We start from the raw sequence: 19,241 nt of genomic DNA on the forward strand, positions 1-19,241 counted from the left end.
TTCATTCCTTAGAAAACTTTGGGAAATGATGATTGCCATAAGTTTCCTTTATGGGACTTCTCAGGCTTTGATTAAGCTACTGTATAGTTACATTTCAAAAGGCAGATAGTAAACAGAGTACAGAACCCATTTATGAAAGTTTCTTGCCAAACTCATATGTGGTAGCTCCCTAGCCAGGGATCCAGCTCATGCTGCAGTGGCTGCAGATAGCTTCATAGTGCTTCAGTTTCACCACTTGCACTATCAGAAAGGCCCTCATTCTGAAGGGTCTTTGACTAGCTTTCACCAACCAATCCCATAAGATCTTGAAAGAGCGCATAACTGATTTCCATCAAGGAACATTCACTGTAGATAGCACAGTAGGTGTGTGTTGTGGTGGTGATGGGGAATTGACCGGAGAAATTGTGGGTAATGGTTTTATGGGGTGGCTCACCATGTTAGGGTGGCAGGGAAGCAGGGTATTGGCTGGCTGAGGTTTCATAAGTTAGACAGAGGACATTTAAGCACCCACATTCTTTACCTGACCTCAAGTTCATCCATCCCAGCCCCACTCCCCCAACTACAAGGGAAAGTACAGGCCAGTTGATTAGGTTTTCAACAATGGGAATGTAACTAACAGAACAGATCCCAGAGGCCCTGTAACACTCACAGTCAGCAGCTCCCAGCTTTATGTGCTCAGTGATAGAGTGGCGCATTCTCAGAACGGCTTTTTCTGGAGAGTTAAGAGGGGAACCTAGAAACCTCCCAAATCTGATAGTTACCTTATCAGAGCTCACCTTCCCAGCAGAACTGCATCTCCAGGTCTCCAGGGGAACAGAGTGCCCCAGGAAGGGCAGGGGGCTACCTGGCGGAGCTGGATGGACGAGCAGGACAACATGCCTTGCCCAGGGATTAAAATCATGAGCTTTGAGTTCCTGTGTCTCTAGCTTTGCCAGTTTCTAACCTGGACTCTGGGCTTCTGTTTCCTCTTCTGTAAAATGGAGACATGATATTACCATCACTTGTGCAGAAGGGGACTAACATGAGACTGCATAGCTTAGATTTTTGCAGGTTGACCCTTGCTGGCATCTGGGAACTTGGGTTTAAGAACGGTCCCCACCATTCTCTGATCAGAAAGGCTCACTGGGCCTGAACTATTTATGCAGACAATGTGGTTTATGCTAAACACTGCTTGCCCCCAAGACTGAAATTTTGGCATAAACTAGGCAGAGGGTTCTTATGTGGCCATGTCCTAGGCACTGAGTCTCTGATGAGCTTCGCTGATAGTTTTTCACACGTGATGTCACAGTTTGATGCTGGAAGAATTAATCACTTCCTGTGGGCCTCCTGGGGAGAGGACCCTGGAAGCTTATGCCTGGCTCCCTCCAGCCTTTGCTATGCGCCCTTTCCCTTTGCTGATTTTGCTTTGTATCCTTCCACTGTAATAAGTCACAGCTGTGGTTATGTCTATACATTGAGTCCTATAAGTTCTCCTGGTGAGTTACCAAATAGAGTGAGTGATCAGGGGACGTTGTGAGTCTTAAGTGACACCAGACACTGAACATTTAGCACTGTGCAAGGCACAGACGAGGCACAAATTCACCAGAGACAAGGAACCATCTACAGACAAGAGACAAGAGCAGATCTTCACTTCCCTACTGTGTCCTGCTCTGCAGTGCCAAAAAGCACCAGGACCCTTTCTTTTTCTTGTCCCCAAAAGTGGGACTCATGCTTGTTCTCCTGGTAGATATCATGCTAGATCGTGGAGGTTCTCTGCATTTAGTCAAGAGTAAGCTTCAAAGAAGCATTATTGTAGGATTAAAAAAAAATAAAAACAACTTTATTTTCTTTTAAGTTGCTTCCTCTATAACTCTTTAACTCAAGCTTACTAGACTTGTAGAAATGTATTGACATTTATATTACAATTGTATAGTATCACAAGATGCATTGTAGTTAGATTAATTAAGCCATGGATTTCCTCTCCACCACTGGCTTATTAAAAAACAAGAACATGGATATGATCCTTTATATACTCTCCTATGAATGGGATAGCAACCACAGGGATATCCACTGTCAGTAAGGGAAGAGGAAGACATTTCTATTCAGGTTCTAAAAATACTTGATCTCACATTTTCGGTGTTTTTCAGGTAGGAATACATGTAAAGAATGCTTTTCAAATGATTTTTCTAAAATAATTGCTAATTTCTTCTTTTAATAAGGTCATAAAATTTATTGAAATGTCAATGGACCCTGCCAAGATAAGACCAGATCATATTTTAAAATGTATTTTAATTTTCACTAAATAATAAAGAGAGATCAATCATATATAGAGCCCTTTACTTATATGGTGTCATTTCCTGGTAAGTGAGAACACTTGACTGACAAACAGGAGCATCCTAATCAAAACTCCTGTGAGTTAACACAATTGTATAACAGGTAATATAGTCACCGAAATTGGACATGGTTGCTTGAGACTGAAATGAGGGTTTGGGAGTGGGCAGGAATGATGAGCATCAGAAGACACAAAATAGGAGATAATAATCAGGTCTTTGCTCTGAGTTAGCTTTTCTCTGTGCAGCAACCTACTGCAAAGTAAATGGCTTAACCGAATTGCCATTTGTTTGTCTTGATACCACACGTTGCCACTCTGGGTTCAGCTCCGCTGGGTGAGTCACCTGCTGGTTGGAACGGCCGCACCTGGTGCATAACTGCTGGTCCGCTAGGTGGCGCTCCTCGGGTTTGCTGGTGGTTGGCTGTGCTGTGGGTACCTGGAATACAGCTACTCATCCTCCAGCCGGATCCGCTGACCGCGTTCTCGCGCGCATTCTAAGAGCAAAAAGAGCAGCTCCCAGTGGGCAAGCACATTTCATACTTGCGTCGTGATCTCTATTGCCTCGTTGACCACAGCAGATTACATATCTGGGTTCAGAGTCAGTATGGGAGGGCCCCATCTCGGACATGGGCACAGGAGGCCTGAGACATGGGGCTCTGCCTGTGGTTGTCCACAGTGCGCCTGTGCTGGCTTACACTTCAGCTTAGGGGCTTTCATATGAGTAAACCCCATTGGCCTGTATCTGTTAATCTACTGTTAGTAAGATGCTTAAAGAATAAAAAATATGTCTCTCTTCCTTTATATATATATGTGTGTGTGTGTGTGTGTGTGTGTATAAATACACATACCTGTGTATCAAGGTTTTGAGCCCTTATCATCTTTTATTTCATTTTAAGTTGTCCACATTAAGTTTTCATTTTAAGCTTTCCACATTAGTCTGAAGGAACTAGTAGGCTGGATGGGAAATGGATTTTTCTAGAGTATCTAAGTGGAGGGATCTGACCATTGTTGAGAGGATGCATATCCAGTTTGAATGAGAGTATGAATGTGCATAATTCACGTGGTGGAAATCCAGCTCCCAACATGATAGTACTTAGAGGTGGGGACTTCAGGAGGTGATTAGCTCTTAAAGGTGGAGTCTTCATAAATGGGATTAGTCCCTTCCCTCCATTCAAGAAACTTTTGAGATATCTGTTGTCCCTTCCACCATGTAAGTTTACAGAAACACACACACACACACACACACACACACACACAGCTGTCTAGGCAGGTGACACCAATCTGCTGGTATGTTGACCTCTGACTTCCAGCCTCCAGAACTGTGAGAAATAAATTTTTTGTTGTTCATAAGTCACCTATGTGCTGATATTTTGTTATAAAAAGCCCAACAGACTAGACATCCGCATAGAAGGCTGAATAGGAGCTTGAGAAAAACACACACACACACACACAGAAGAAAGCAGGAAGACTCTGATTGCCAAGCAGAGATAAGGGGTTCAAGTTATAAATTTTTATGCAGGATAAAGGGAAAAGAGAGAGAGCACTGACTGTTAACATCTGCCCCCAGGTGCTAGTCACTAAATAAATATACTGTTCTGGGTGATTTCAGCCCACAGCAAATATTTCTTGAATGCTAATTACTATATGCCAGCGCTGGCAGTGTCACAAAGCAGGTCGCTTTGCTTTACTTCCATTGTGGATCTTGCATCCTGCAGGAAAAGCAGTTTCCAGGCACACCATTGGGCATAATTAGTTGACCCCACTGGGTAAATGCTGCAAGGATACTACTGCAGCAGTGAATAACCCACCTGTTCAGGTCTGAAGGCTTCCCCAACAGAGCAACCTTGGAGCCAAAATATTGGGGCTTTTGTTTGTTTTTTCTTAAAATGCCCATGGCCATTTGGTAAGTATTCTCCAAATAATAATTGTCTTGTTCACAATAAATTCAGAGGGAAAAAGCAGTTACCCAAGCTGTAGGTAAAAGGTAACCTACTTAGAATTCAATTCAAGGTATTTGGAGGTCTCCCCGTCAGTGAATATGTTGTGCTTTTCCAACATTTTTTATTGAGTTAATACTGGTTTATGTATAGATACATTACATATCTAGACTTATATACTTCTGTAAAATTATAGGCTTAATTAGGTAAGCAGCATTTTTCAAACAATTAAAATAAATTATACAAAATTCTCAATATAGCGTGCAGAGAAAGTGGATCTTCCTTTTTTTCTTTGCCTGCAACCCCCACCCCACCAACTCCCTATAGTCAATGTCAGTTAAGTTTCTTATATATTTTCCAGTGATATATTAAATACATGGAGCACTTATTTCATACCTTTCAAATAAAAAATGTAATCCTAAAAGTAATTTTATATAGTGAATGTAATTATTAGTCCCATTTTTCATGGACACACATTCCATTTACACGCATACTAAACAGTAAGATGCTTATCCCTGTTTGATATCAACTTTTGCTTTGATGATATCACATAGCAAACAAGTCCAAACTCTTAGTGACAATTACAAACATTTATTTTTACTTTCAGTCACTTGGCCTTGGCTCCAGATTGGATGTCAGATTTTCTGTCTGCTTCATGCATCCTTTGGGACCCTGGCTGAGCATCATCGGCCAGAGAGATCTTGATGTGAGTGGTAGGACCAGTAGAGGAAAAGTAAACACACAGTACCACTGAAAACTTCCACCCTGACCTGATACCTTGCCCCTCCATCCTCAGCCCACTCTGTAGTCCAAGCAGATCACATGACCAAGTCCAAAGTCAATGGCGAGTGCAAAGAAAGAATGAAAACATTTGAATGCAATTAACTTCACAGCCTAAAAATCAAATCTTTTGCAGCTGGTGTATGGAAGAGTAACTGAGAAGAGCTAACTGAATGAAGCCAGCACTGTCTCATGGTCTTCCCCTGGCCAGACATGAACAGTTGCTTTTTTTTTTTTTTTTTTTTTTTTTCTGTTTGCTCTCAGGTGTTTGCATCATGTTTGGGAAGAAAAAGAAAAAGATTGAAATATCTGGGCCATCCAACTTTGAACACAGGGTTCACACAGGGTTTGATCCTCAAGAACAGAAGTTTACTGGGCTCCCGCAGCAGTGGCACAGCCTGCTAGCAGACACGGCCAACAGGCCGAAGCCCATGGTGGACCCCTCATGCATCACGCCCATCCAGCTGGCTCCCATGAAGGTATGGCGAAGCTTCTGTCTTTCCCTGGGCTTAAGACGCGTGTTCTCATTTGCTGAGGTTGACCATCTTTGCTGGCAAGCTATCACATGTCTACACCATGGATTTATTTTTCAGTATCCACAAACTAGCCACAACTGTTCTCCGGTGATTATAATGTTCACCACTTACTGTAAATTACAGAACATGGGGAGGGATTTCAGCTTTGAGATGTGAGTCCTTTTTAAAATCAGACACATAAAACGCAATGCAAAAGGGGAAATTTTTTTTACTTCTTCAAATGTGTCTGCTAGTCGTTACAATTAATGTTAACTTCTCACCCTGGTTAATGTTATTATGCTTGACCACCTTTTGTTGTTTTGGCTTTGACTCCAAAGTATGCAAATTTCTACATCAAATTGAATACTAACAGACTTTGACAATAATAATTACATAGACACATAAATGAACATGTATGCATATATACACAAGTATTGGCATGCTTTATGTATCTGTGTCTATCTAGATTCTAATATTTCTTCATAGTCTAAGACAGAGCTGTTTCAAATAAAATATCATTGGACTCCTAGAATAGTATATAATTTACTTAAACAAATGACTGGTAGATTTTTCCAAGGAATATATATAGAAGTAATTGTATTGAAGTAGAAGTCAAACCTAGCAAATTTCAGATATGTCAAGATACTACAAAGAAAATCCAGCCACTGGTTTCTTTCTGTGGTAGAACAGTAAGGTTCCATAGACAATAGGAAATTTCCCAAAAACTTTCCACAGGAATGAAACATTATTGACGTTTATCATTATGTGATCCAACAGATCAAATTGTTATCTTATTCATTAGATAGTAGTAGACTTTTGGGCTACATGAATTCCTTATTCCATATCATCATGAATATTGTTTAAATGATAGGCCTCACCACTGAGATTCTGATTCAGTATTTCTGGGTGGGCCCAGTGATTTGCATGTTTAGCAAATTCCCTAATATTGTTGATGGCTAAGGAACAAACTGTTTTCCAGAAGCACTGTTTTAGGTGGACTTAAGCTGGATAATGATCACCTTTTGTAACACCCTAGAAATCATTTGTAAAATGGTTTTTAAAAAACAAGATAAATTTAATATTTAAAAGAACACTTGTAACTTTATGTAATGTGAACAAATAGTATCTCCTAATATTTATTTCAGATTTGCTTTTCATGTTCATCTAAGACTCTAAATATAGCACTGACAGTATTATCTGGCATATGTAAGTTTCATTAAATGATGTCATAGTACATACAGTATCCTCTAACTTGCTTTTTAACTTAATATTATTTTGAGATAAATTCATATTGATGTGTTGACAATGAGTTTATTTGAAAATTATAGATTTTTAGGGTTGACCTATTTCTTCACTAAAGGATATGGCCACTCCTCTTGGTATTACAAATAATATTGCCATGACCATCTATATTCATGTCTCTTTGGCCTATGCACTTCCCACACTTTTGTGTGTTTGATTATTTCTTCTGGAAATAAAGAGTTTTGTTTTCTCCCACTAGCTGTAAGTCTCTTAAAGATTATCCAGTGTTATTTTCCATCCCTTTTAATACTAGTTCTCTGAAGGAGAAATATGAAGTCATTTAAAATACCTACATTCTTTCTCTCCAACCCCTTTTTCTAATTTAGCTTTCATGTACTTTCTAACAATCTTCCTTTTATCCTTTCAAGTTTGAAATTTCACAGAGAATTCTGATGCAAAACTGCTTGTGGCTGAGTTTGCTTCATCTTTACCATCCTTGAGATCTTATCATCTTCCAAAAACTGAAATTCTCTCATCTTTGTCTTCTATCCCTGATCATCACATTAAAATCCCCTATACTCACCAAAGCAGGGAAAATAAAGACAGGTAAATCCTCCATCCAGTCACCTGGTATTGATGACTCATGTTGCTCTTTCATTTTCTCCTGTCATCATTTATATATTTTTTTAATATTTATTCATTTGTGCATACAGAACTAGAGTGCAGACCAGAGGTGCAGGGGTGGTGAGAGGATTCACCAGAGACAGAGTGGGGAGCAGAGCAGGAAGATTGACGAAGTACACTGCTGAGGGGAGTAGCAGTCGAGACAGGAGAGGTCTGCTGCGCCATGTGGGTCACTTTGCTGGCCTGGGGTCAAACGTGCTGAAGTAGCTCTGGCTACTTTGTAGTGCTGTGCTTTAACCCCTGTGCCACCAAGGAGGGCCCATCATTTGTGATTTTTTGAGTGTTGTTGATGTAGAGAGCCCCCTTAAGAGAGTCCTTAATGACTCAAGAGTTCTCTCTTTCCTCCTTTTTCATGTTTCACAATTTTGCATTCAAGGTTTAAATTTTTAGAGCCATATCAGCACACTTGATCCTATTTCCATGGGATTCACCCTTTCTTTGATTATTTTTTTTCTATTTTATTTTCCTAAGGTTCATGGCAACCATCTGACATTTTCCGCATTATCTCCATTGCCATAAAGGAAATATTTCTTTCGTGTTTCTCCCCCCCCCCTTTTTTTTTTATGTGCTCTTCCTTGTTGGTTAGGATGAAGTCGGGAGATGATTTCTTTTTGTACAGCCTATGCTTTCTGAGAGTTGTCACCAAAGAGTTCTAACTGTGTCTTGGTGAACTGAGAGGCTCTCAGCTGAATAAAGATCCCAGCAATTCTGAGAGCTGGGTCTTCCCCATCATGATCTGTCTGTCTGACTTGTAGCCCATAGAATGACTGCCTCATACTGACCTTTAACTAGATGAGCAGCTTCCTTCTCCTGCTTTCACCCCACTGTCCCACTAACCACCCCACCCCTTGTTACTCTTGGATTCCCCATAATGTTCTTATCCTTTTAAAAGTCAGTGTGGTTTTATCTCCTCTGTTTAGATCTGTCTCTGTAAAAATGTACTGCTAAAGCATCTTTCCTACGACATGAAATTGAGTGCCCTGCTCTTGATCCACTGCCCTTGGAAATGGAAGATCACCACGCCTTAATCTAAGTCCACATCTTCCCATTACAATCTGTGTGGCCTAAATTAAATCACTGGCCCACTTCTCTGGACAAAAATGTCCTTCCTGTAAAGGGAGGATGCAGACACTTCCCCTGCCAAATCCTGGTGCAAGGACCTTTGGTGTGGGGGAGAGATTCCATTCTATTGTTTGTACTTATTTCAATACTGTGGCAAAATGACAGATCTTATAAGTAATTTTTAAGAAAAATACCAGTACCTACCAACTCTTTAATTAATTATATTGAACAAATGCCTGTATGTGTGTGTGTGTGTGTGTGTGTGTGTGTGTGTGTGTGTTTAAAATTGACAGGTATTTGCTCCATCTTTTAAATGAGGGAAGAGACTTAACAAGGTTAAAGAACTTGTTATAAGTCCCACAGCTAGTTACTGGTAGAGGCCCAGGATTCAACACCCAAAGCTATCTGAGTCAAAACCCATGACTGTAATCACCACACCGTCCTGATGATAAGACCATAGGGTATGTAAAAGTGCATCTAAGTTAATAAATATCATTCCTTTCTTTTCTAACAGATGCTACAACTGAGACCCAGATAGATAAGACAATATTTCTCAAAAATCACAGAACAAGTTAATATCATTAAGCCAGATACTGTTTCTGTGTATTGGGAAGGCTTGCAATTCAATCACTTAGAAAGCCCTGATTCAGCTCTCGTTCACTTGAACATCTGCATGGAATATTGTTGAATGTCCACCTCACTCCAGTTTCTCATCATTACTGCCACAGGACTTTAGTTCTAGCTGTATAGTATTCAGAGTCCTTTGCATTATGTGTGTGATCCACACAGCCTTGTGGAGGGAAAGAAGTGGAATATCTGAACAGGAAATGTCAAGGAGAGTGAGCACCAAGAAGCAAGGTGTGAACTTCCAGATGCCTGGTGCCCCCTGCACTTAGCATATTTGAGGTCACTCAGAGACCCCTCAGATCCCAGGTGTCACTCAGATTTCTATTGGTTTCCCATTGTGTGACCTGCTCTGAACTTAACAACTGAGCTTGTCAAGTGAGGATGGCTGTGCTTTGATACCTGGAAGCTTCTCTCCAAAGGGAGATGCTATATACAGGAACACTGGATTCATCCCAGCTCTTCTCTGCTGGCAGCAGTGACCTAACTGAAAAGAATCCCTTGAAATCAAAAGAAAAGCACACGGCTCTCTGTGACTCCCACATATGCTTGGAGCTTAAAAGATTTAATTTTATCTCTCATTTAGCATCTTATCAAAATTGGGGCATGAAGATGGCAGCTATGGGCTCTTTGGTGGCATTGTCAAATGTTTTGTCATGTAGCTTGAGATACAAGCATGATATCGTTGGTTGTATTTAAGCTAGCGATAAAGCAGTTTATCAATACTTTGATCATTGCCAAGCACCATGTAACTATCCAATTGATTGAATACCGCTCCAGATACCTAGAAGGTTACAATTTCAGTGAATAAAGCTGAGCCCAAGTTGGCACTAAGAGTTTACTCACACAATGCAATATTTGGCTTTCTACTGCTGCATAGCAAATTACCTCCAATGACTAGAAGACCAGATATTTATTATCTCGTTGTGCCTGTGAGTTCTGGACCTCACAACTCTGCTAAAAGTTTCACCAAGGCCCCTTCTATAAAGCTGCTGAATATAACCTACATGCGTCATTCCAGTTACTTTAAACCATCTCTGGATTACTGATAATCCCTAATGCAGTGTAAATGCTTTGTAAACAGTTGTTATATTGTTGTTGGAAAAGTAATGATCAGGAGAGAAATGTTTAAAAGATACAAGGATAGAATAGCATGAAGTACATAGGTGGCTACATATTTTTTCATCCAGGGATGGTTGAATCTGCAGATATGGAACCCACTGATGCAGAGGGCCAGCTGTATATCAGAGCATGTCATAAAATGATGCTCCAAACTCTTGGCTTGTGATGCCACATAACCAGCAGAGGGGCATCTCATCACCTTTGCCATACAATGTGATATAACCATGGAGTGATATCCTACCATCTTGGCTGCAGGGATAGCCCATACTCATGGACAAGGGGTTACACCAAGGCACGTGCACCGGACACCCAAGTCACTGAGGAGTCACCCTAGGGTCTCTTCTCTGGTTCTCATACATGCAAAAGGCATTCACCCCAGCCCAGGTTTTCTACAGTCTGTCCAGTCCAGCATCATCTCAAAGTTAAGTCGAGCTCAGGTGTGGCTAGAGCACACCTGATTTTTCTTAAAAAGTTGAACAATCACATTCTCAGCCTTTTCTCTCGAGTGAGCTTTCCTGAGAGCCCACCCCTTTACGTGAGCACTTTACCAGTTAAAGAGCTCAGAATTGTTGTAAGTCATCAGATTCTGGTTCCTTTAAAAAAAAAAAAATTCTCCAATTAATCTCTCTCCTCCTGCACTTGACTAAAACCAGAACTGCCTCATTTTCATTCTTTCCTTGGAAATCTCCTTAGATGTTATCATTAGGTTTGTCACTTCAAAGTTCTGCTTTCCAATAACTCCGGTGGGAGTTTGGCTGGTTTTCTCAAACTCCTGCCATTGCATCACAAGCACCACCCACCCACCTCAGTTTCCATTAATATGTTCCTCCTTTGCTCCTGAGTTTCCCCCATCACCACCCTCAAAGTCCAGATCTCCACTTAGTCTGTTCATAACAACTTAGGCTTTTCTGCCTGTTCCTCAAATTTCTCCCCATCACCACCCACTTTCTGATAACCAAACCCCAACTTGTTATAGGCTGAACTGTGTCTCCCCAAATCCATAGTTAAAATTTGAAATCCCAGTGTGTCTGCATTTGGAAATAATTACCACACTGAATGGGGTCATTAAGGTGAAAAGAGGTCACCAGCAGCGTAGGTCCCTTCTCCAGTAGGACCCTGTGATCTTTTAAGAAGAGACTCGCCCACAGACATAAGGCCCAGTGAGGACAAGCGAGGAGGCAGCGAGGGCAGCCCCAGGAGAGAGGTCTCAGGAAAGACAGCCAAGGGGTACTTTGCTCTGCGACTTCCAGCCTCCAGAAATGGAGGTGTTTAAGCCACCCAGTCTGTGACCTTTGCTATGGCAACCCAAGCAGATCAACACATAATTTTTCAGGTAGTTGTTACTGCATCACCTCACTTTCAGGTACCAAAATCTGCGGTTTTCACTGTCTGGGGACTCATTACCATACATTTAACAGCTATAATCATGCACATTGACTACCACTGTCACTGTTCTGGGAGTGAGGAGTCAGACCAGCTTGGCCTGAGCCTGATCAGAAACTCACAGGCTAAGATCAAGGTGTCACTGGGCCGCGCCCCTCCCCCCAGTCAGGACTCAACTGGGAAGGAGTCTGCTTCATGCTCACTTAGGGTATTGATAGAATTTGCTTCCTTGGGGATTTGAAAGAATAGAGGTTTTGAGACTAGGAAGAAATGGGGTGATGACCAGGTAACTGGGGTGACAGCCAGGACCCAGGTTTGCTGGGTGCATACTCAGGGTCTCTGTAGAGTCTCACAATTGTCCCAGTAGGGACACTAGGGCCTCTCTGTCCACTGACTTCAGTCCATCATGGGTTGAAGGTTGCTTCTGGGAGTTAATTCCTTGGCAAAATACAGTCGTCCCCACATTTGGCCAAGTATTCCCATTCCCCAGCCTATATGACTTCAGTGTGACCAGAAAGTGTCTGCAGGTGGCTACCGCCATCAGCATAACATCTGCTTCCATTTCTTCATCATGTGTTTTTGCTCACCGACTACACTATATTGTACCTCACCGACTCTGGAGAGGTACAATATTGGGTTCCCATCTCTACAAAACAAATGAAAATATAATAAGTATTATATACATTCAAAAGCATACGTTATATTCTTTTATATGTGTGTGTATGCATGTGTGTGTATATATATACATATATATGTATATGTGTGTGTGTATATATATATATATATATATATATATATATATATATCCTTTCTACATACACACACACACATTTATATAGGACTATATATAGGACACATTTATATAGGACTATATATAGGACACATTTATATAGGACTATACTTCCCAGAAAATTTAGGGAAGATAAAAATTTGGGATTTTGAAAAAGAGTGAGTCATATTTATGCTTAATGAAAGAAAATAATTTTTCCTGATATGATCATTTCAAAAGTGGCAGTGACTGTGTATTGCTTTAGAAACCCTGGAAGGCGATTAACAAAGATAGATCCAAAATCTTGGCTCCACTTAGTCCATCAACTTGTGTAAGTTACTAAGCATTGCGCTTCAGTTCCTCACCTGTTTACAGAGGTCTATATAGCAGCTCCACTTCTTCGGGCTGGTATGAGGGTTAAACAGTCTAATACATGCAAGAGAAGTGTTGTCAGTAAATTGTAAAAAAGAAAATCCAATTATTACAAAATACAAAGTATAATGAAAATTTCCCTTTTTAGAAGAACACCCTGTTGAGTTTGTTTTCTAGTGTCAAACAAGATCTCTATACATATATCTCAATGTTACCAATGGCTCTAATACAAAATGTGAATTCGCAGGAGTTGGCTGGTTTTAACAGCTCAACACACTGATCTCCCTCGCGCCAGGGTGCTTTCACATATGTATTTCCTCAGGGGTTTCTCCAATCTGCCAGTGGAACGTACAGGCAGCTGCAGGTCTTTCCTTCCTCTGTGAAACAGGAGCTTGAGGAATGCCGGTCCCTGCATCAGCATCTGTGACATGGGCAGCCCTTCCCCCGACCCCCGGGTCTCCGAGGCTAGCCTCTCTCCTAGAACTGCCAGTTGCCAGGGCAGCAAGCCCATCAGCTGGAACCCCCAACCCAAATTCATAAGTATTTTTCTTTAATAGCAACGAGAGCTGCATGTAGGGAAATGTTCCTTCAAAATCATCATGTCCTAGAGACAGATTCCCCATAGGTGATACAGGAGGCCAGAGAAGTTAACAAGTGCAATAAAGCCTTCCCTAAGCAGGAAACTCTCTAATATCTTTAACAGATATTTTATTGATAGAAGCCAATGTGCTCCTTTGGGGGATCATTTTTAATAATCTTCAATTATTTTTCAGTATGCTAGAGGACTTACCTATTCATCATAAGCAGGCTAATAAATGTAGAAAATTATGGAAAACAAAGACCCATTACATCTCCACTACCCACTGGTGAATTTTGATGGATTATCTTTCATGGTTTTAGATCACACACTCACCCTAGGAAGAGGGAGATTGATGAAAATGTTTATGCAGTTTCAATTTCATTTTCTTCTCCAAATACAATAGTCCCCAAACTTTCTTGGTTCACAGCATCTCTACTGTCTCAGCCATTTCTCCCTACCTCCCCTAGGCAAAATGAAAAAGTTCAGCATTCCATTTATTAAGTTTGATCCAAACAAAGTGATAAGTTTGAACCAAACAAAGTGATAAGTATTTATGTCCTAAAAATAGCTGTTGCATGAAAATCAAAGTAAGAAAGTGTATGTTGTTGCTATAGAAAGCACAAGGAGATGTACAGGCCTTCTAGGCCCTCCACTTCTTCAGCCTGTGAACCAGGCAGGATGCCACAGCTTCACTCCTTATCCCATGTTGCTTTGTACACCCAGCCTGTTCTTGCTGTCACCAAATCTATAGAGTAGCTATACAACTGCCAAATCGATAGCGTAGCTTTCAAAGATGTGATAAAAAAACTGAGTAATAGAATCAAATGGAGAAATTTGAATTAGCTTGAGCTGGGCATTTATGAGATGTCTGACAGAGCTCAGCTATGGCTGTGTCCTTCATGTTTTTCAAATTCTACACCCCTTTTTATATCCACAGCTGTCCACAGGAGCACCCACAGATAGATTCCCCCTGCTGTCTGAGAATTCTAAGTCAGTCAATGATTTGGGGGGGAGGGTCTGGGAACACTTAAAAAATTTTCTCCACTTAAAAGAATAGTGAAAGTATCTTCAAGATGCAAATTAAAACCACCTCACACTAGTGAGAATGGCACATCTTAAAACAACTAGCAACAACAAATGCTGGCGAGGATGTAGAGAAAAAGGAACTCTCCTGCACTGCTGGTGGGAATGAAAACTAGTACAACCACTATGGAAAACTGTTTGGAGGTTCCTCAAACTTCTAAACATGGAACAATCCCACGCATAGGTATCGATCCAAAAGACACAAAAACTCTGATTCAAAAAGACACCTGCATCCTCATGTTTATTGCTGTTTTATTTACAAATAGGAAAGACATGGAATCAACCCAGATGCCCAAAAGTAGATGATTGGATTAAAAAGATGGGGTGCATATACACAATGGAATATTACTCAGCAATCAAAAAAGATGAACACATGCCTTTTGCAGCAACATGGATGGAGCTGGAAGGGATCATGCTTAGTGAAATAAGCCAGAAAGAAAAAGAAAAATGCAAGATGGTTTCACTCATAGCAGTAGCATATAAGACCAGGGGGAAAAAATGGGGGAGGGGGACAAGTACACAGGACTATGGTGATGGCACACAGATGATTTGGTGATGGGAAGCCCACAGGGATTACAACTGAGATGGAAAAAGGCACAAAATGATGTAAAAATAAACTATTATAATAATAAAAAATTTTTTTAAATCCCCCCCAAAAAAAATCTCCAAACCCTAAAAGTAACCTACAAGAACACACAGAGAGGGAATGTTCTACTGTGTTCAGGTAGCAGGGAACCTGTGGAGTTTGGGTGACATTTCATGACTGCTGCATGCTTTTTAGCAGGTACATTAGGACACAGGCACTGTGATTCATGATACCTCCTATCGTTGGGTGTTTGTGTTCATTGCAATTTTATTTTGTATCGATCAGTTCATGTCCTCAAAAGGTTAGAAGTGTCATCCTTTCATGGAAGAGTGGGATTTTCAAGGGCAAGTACCTTTTTTTTTTTTTTTTTTTTTGGCTACTTATTGTCTCACCTTGCCAGTTTACAACCCAATTAGCCCCACTGGCTGTGGCACCTGTAGTGTTTGATAACATGATTTTCCAACCTCAGAATCCTTTATGGTTTTGCCAGTGATTTGACTTTACGAATAAGGAGCCCAAAAAGGAAACAATTTCTTTCTTTCTTCTTTTTTTTTTTAAAGATATATTTATTTATGCATACAGAACTGGGGTACAGGCCAGAGGTGCGGGGTGGTGAGAGGGTTCCCCAGAGACAGAGAGGGAAGTAGAACAGGCAGATTGACAAACTACACTGCTGAGTGGATCAATGGGCGGGTCAGGAGAGGTCTGCTGCGCCATGTGGGTCACCTCCGGAGCAGGGACCGAACTCATGCTGCGCCATGTGGGTCACCTCCGGAGCAGGCACCGAACTCATGCTGACGTGGCTTTAGCTTCTTAGTGCTGTGCTTTACCCACTGCACCACCAGGGAGGGCCCAGAAACAATTGCTTAACCCATCAGCTATGTTTTTAACCTAATGAATACAAATAAAGGCAAGGAATTGACAAGACTTTGCAAATTAGGGAAAGAAGTTAACTTAGAAAATAGAAAAATTAGAGACAAAATAATCACAAAATTCCCCAAACCCTGATTTTTCATCATTTCACCCAAAGTCCTGGGCTCAGCACCATCTTCCACCCCAGTTTTGAGATGGGAGATGTGGGCTGCTGCTCTGCATTTTTCTTCCCCCCTTGGTTTGTATTATGGAGTTTGTTCCCCAGCTAAGGACAAGCTCCTTCCCCAGGCTGGCCTGACATTCCCACAGCATGTCCCTACATCTTCCTGCTTTAAGGAGAGTGTCAGGTCAAGTCAAACAAGAAAGACAGAACTTCAAATTAGAGTGTACACATTTAGGGTGGCGCTGGTGGTGATTGTAGGGGGGAGAAAAATTTGGGGTGAGGCCAGAAGCATGGGCATGAAAGAATTCACCAGAGACAGTGGAGAACAGAATAGGTGCATTTATGGAAACACTGCCAGGAGAAGCAGAGGGGAGGCAAAGAGGTTGGCACACAAAGGAGGTTTTGAGGCTCTGTTTTCATGGACTTTCTAATTTGGGGAGCCAGTTTGCACCAGTTATCGGCTGGGGTGTCTGGTCTTGGGCACTTACTAGGGAAAAATAAAAAGTACAGATGGAGAACAAAATTTAACAAATGATCATTTCCTGAACTACAGAAAGACAAGTATGCAGCTTAAAATGGTTCATTGATTACAAGGCAGAATTTAATACAAAAAAAAGACAGACCTGGGCATATACAGGAGACATTCTTCCCTTTAAGAATAAAGAAAAAGCTTATATACTTTCAGGAAAGAAAGCAGAATGAGAGTATCAATGGGCTTACTTTCGGAAAACTTGAGGCACTGGGAGTGCAATAGACATTTTGGGGGGGTCTTTTCAGGGACTCTGCCAGCGGCTGCGTGCTTTCGGGCAATGGAAGGGGCAGTTTGGAAAGTAGTGAGCTGACATTATTAGGAATGTTCAAGTACAGAACCATCTATTGGGAGAAAAGGGACTCGGATACAGCAGACAGGGCAAGAGTGAAGGCTGGGAAAGGCTGTGCGTTGGAAGGGAATTTGGTGTTGCAGAGGTCCAGTGACCCAGGAGGGAGGAGGACTGGGAGGATGGAGAGAGGATGGCAGACTGATGGCAGCAGTTGTGTCTTCTAGAAATGAGAATAGATTGGCACTGTTTTTCAATTATATCTTACAAGATATCAAAGTTACCTAAGATTGAATTATAGCGTGCCTTTTTTTTGTTTTTCATTTCAACTTTTTTTTTTATTTGTCTGTCCAAAATCAAACAGTAAAGAATAGAGTCTGCCTTCCTTACCTCCTCTCATTTGCCTTTCAGTCCTAAAGCATATGCTGTTATGAATATATTCATTCAGCTCAGCTTCCTTTAATCTGCCTGTACGTTCCTCTTATAGAACATTGCCTGTCAGCAGGCAGGTGTTCAGTATATACTTGATGATTGAAATCATACATTGCAGCCCATAATAGTCTGTCATATGTACTAACATATGCCTCTGCAATAACCCCAGGCAGGAAATCTTAACAGAAAATGTCATAGCCACGTGAAGAAGAAAGAAATTTTTGCAATCTGACTGTAATTTAGTAGGCTGGTAGAATTTAGGAAGCACCTGATACTTTTTATCCAGATACGTAAAATAATGTTATGCATTGGGCATCTAATCACGTGTGTTACTTATATTTACAATATTACCTAAAATTGCTTCCAGCATTTCGCTGGTATTCTTTCACCACTGGGGCCTGGCAACAGGCACTGTGCATTCCTTGGAGTATTTTGCCCCCTGCCGGTAACTGTACATATTGCAATCCCTCCTATATTTGTGAAAGGCTTTTTCATTCTATTAATACTAGTATACTAGAATGTAATAAGATAATTGCGCAATTAATTTTAATAGCGTCAAACTTTTCTCCTATGGCATTTTTAAAAACTTTATGACACAATTTAAAGATATCTTTGATTTTCTTAATAAATTTCACTGAAAGTTTTCAATATTTGTTATCCCAATTTAGCACAAAAGTCATTGAAACAAATTAGAATTCTTGGGTCCTAAGCTCCTCACTGCAAATTTAGTAAATCTCAGCTCAGTTTTCTTAATGTTCAATTAAAGGTTTAACTGTCAGCAGTTTCTAATGCCAGCCGGCGTCAGCACCTTAACCAACAGGATATAAAAATCATTGGGAAAGGAATATTTAAAATATAAATTCCTGGTAGGGGGGCCGATTGCATGGTAGCTCAAGGGGTTAAAGGCAGCACTGTGAAGCTCTCTGCAGCCACTGCAGCATGAGTTCGATTCCCAGCAGGGAGAAGACATGCATGGCTTAGCAGACCTCTCCTGTCTTGCCTGCTGCTCCACTCGTCAGTGTATTTAAGTCAGTAAGTCAATCTGTTTGTCTGCACCCCCCTTCCCGTGTCTCTGGTGAATCTGCTCAACCACACCTCCAGCCTGTACCCCAGTTCTTGCACACATGCATAAATAAATCTTAAATATACGTGTGTATATGTGTATACATACATACATACATATATACGTGTATATACATATATACATGTGTGTGTATGTATAAATTTCTGGGGCCCAATCCCAAAGTGTGATTAGATATTTTTGAGAACCAGTAGACTAACAGGTTTCTTCCCGGTAATCCTATAATAGCAATAGTTTCTATTAAGAAAAATGCAAAGGCGCCACCTAGCGTCCATAAGTAATCTGCACAGCATCGCTCAGTGAAATGAATGGATACTGCAGTGGGTGACACCTTGAACTTTTCAAAGTGCTACATCAGAATGAACATATTGAAGCTTGAACTTGCCAGCCGTTTCCTGTTATAAATGCAGTCGAATTTGAGTTTAATTAGTGAAGCCAGTGCTTTAGTGAAAGAAGTAAATGTTATCCCCTCAACTCACTTGGAATAATTGGTTTGATCTCTTTTGATTTAAGACTTGGCCTTTTCCTGAACTCGGTGATGCCGCTCAGCCTTGTGTCTGAAACAGACCCAACTGCAGTAGTCCAGTATTTTGCAATGATCTTTACTTTTCTATAACTCCAGTCAGAGCAAAACGAAGGAATGAAAGCTGCACAGGAACAAAAAAAAAATGACTATTTCTAGTACCTTCCCATTGCTACTGTCAGTGAGCAACACAGTGCCAAAGAATTCAATAGCATTCCACCTCCACCCACTACCCCACCACCCGCCCGCAGGCTTCTATCCTCGGGTCCTGTCTGCCCACAGAAAACTAAGGCAACTGCCC

General features: G+C 41.1%; 1 protein-coding gene across 1 annotated transcript in view; it reads left to right on the forward strand.

Annotated features, from left to right (window-relative positions):
• The window catches only part of PAK7 (p21 protein (Cdc42/Rac)-activated kinase 7), a 231,725-nt gene that overhangs the window by 150,102 nt on the left and 62,382 nt on the right, over positions 1 to 19,241 (forward strand). The window contains exon 3 of the mRNA XM_004687173.1: positions 5,293 to 5,507. Coding sequence (XP_004687230.1) covers positions 5,304 to 5,507 — 204 coding nt within the window. The 5' untranslated portion in view covers positions 5,293 to 5,303. The remainder of the gene's footprint in view (positions 1 to 5,292; positions 5,508 to 19,241) is intronic.

Source organism: Condylura cristata, unplaced genomic scaffold (genome assembly GCF_000260355.1).
Source record: "Condylura cristata isolate star-nosed mole 26May11 unplaced genomic scaffold, ConCri1.0 scaffold00022, whole genome shotgun sequence".
In the NCBI taxonomy this organism is placed as follows: Eukaryota; Metazoa; Chordata; class Mammalia; order Eulipotyphla; family Talpidae; genus Condylura; species Condylura cristata.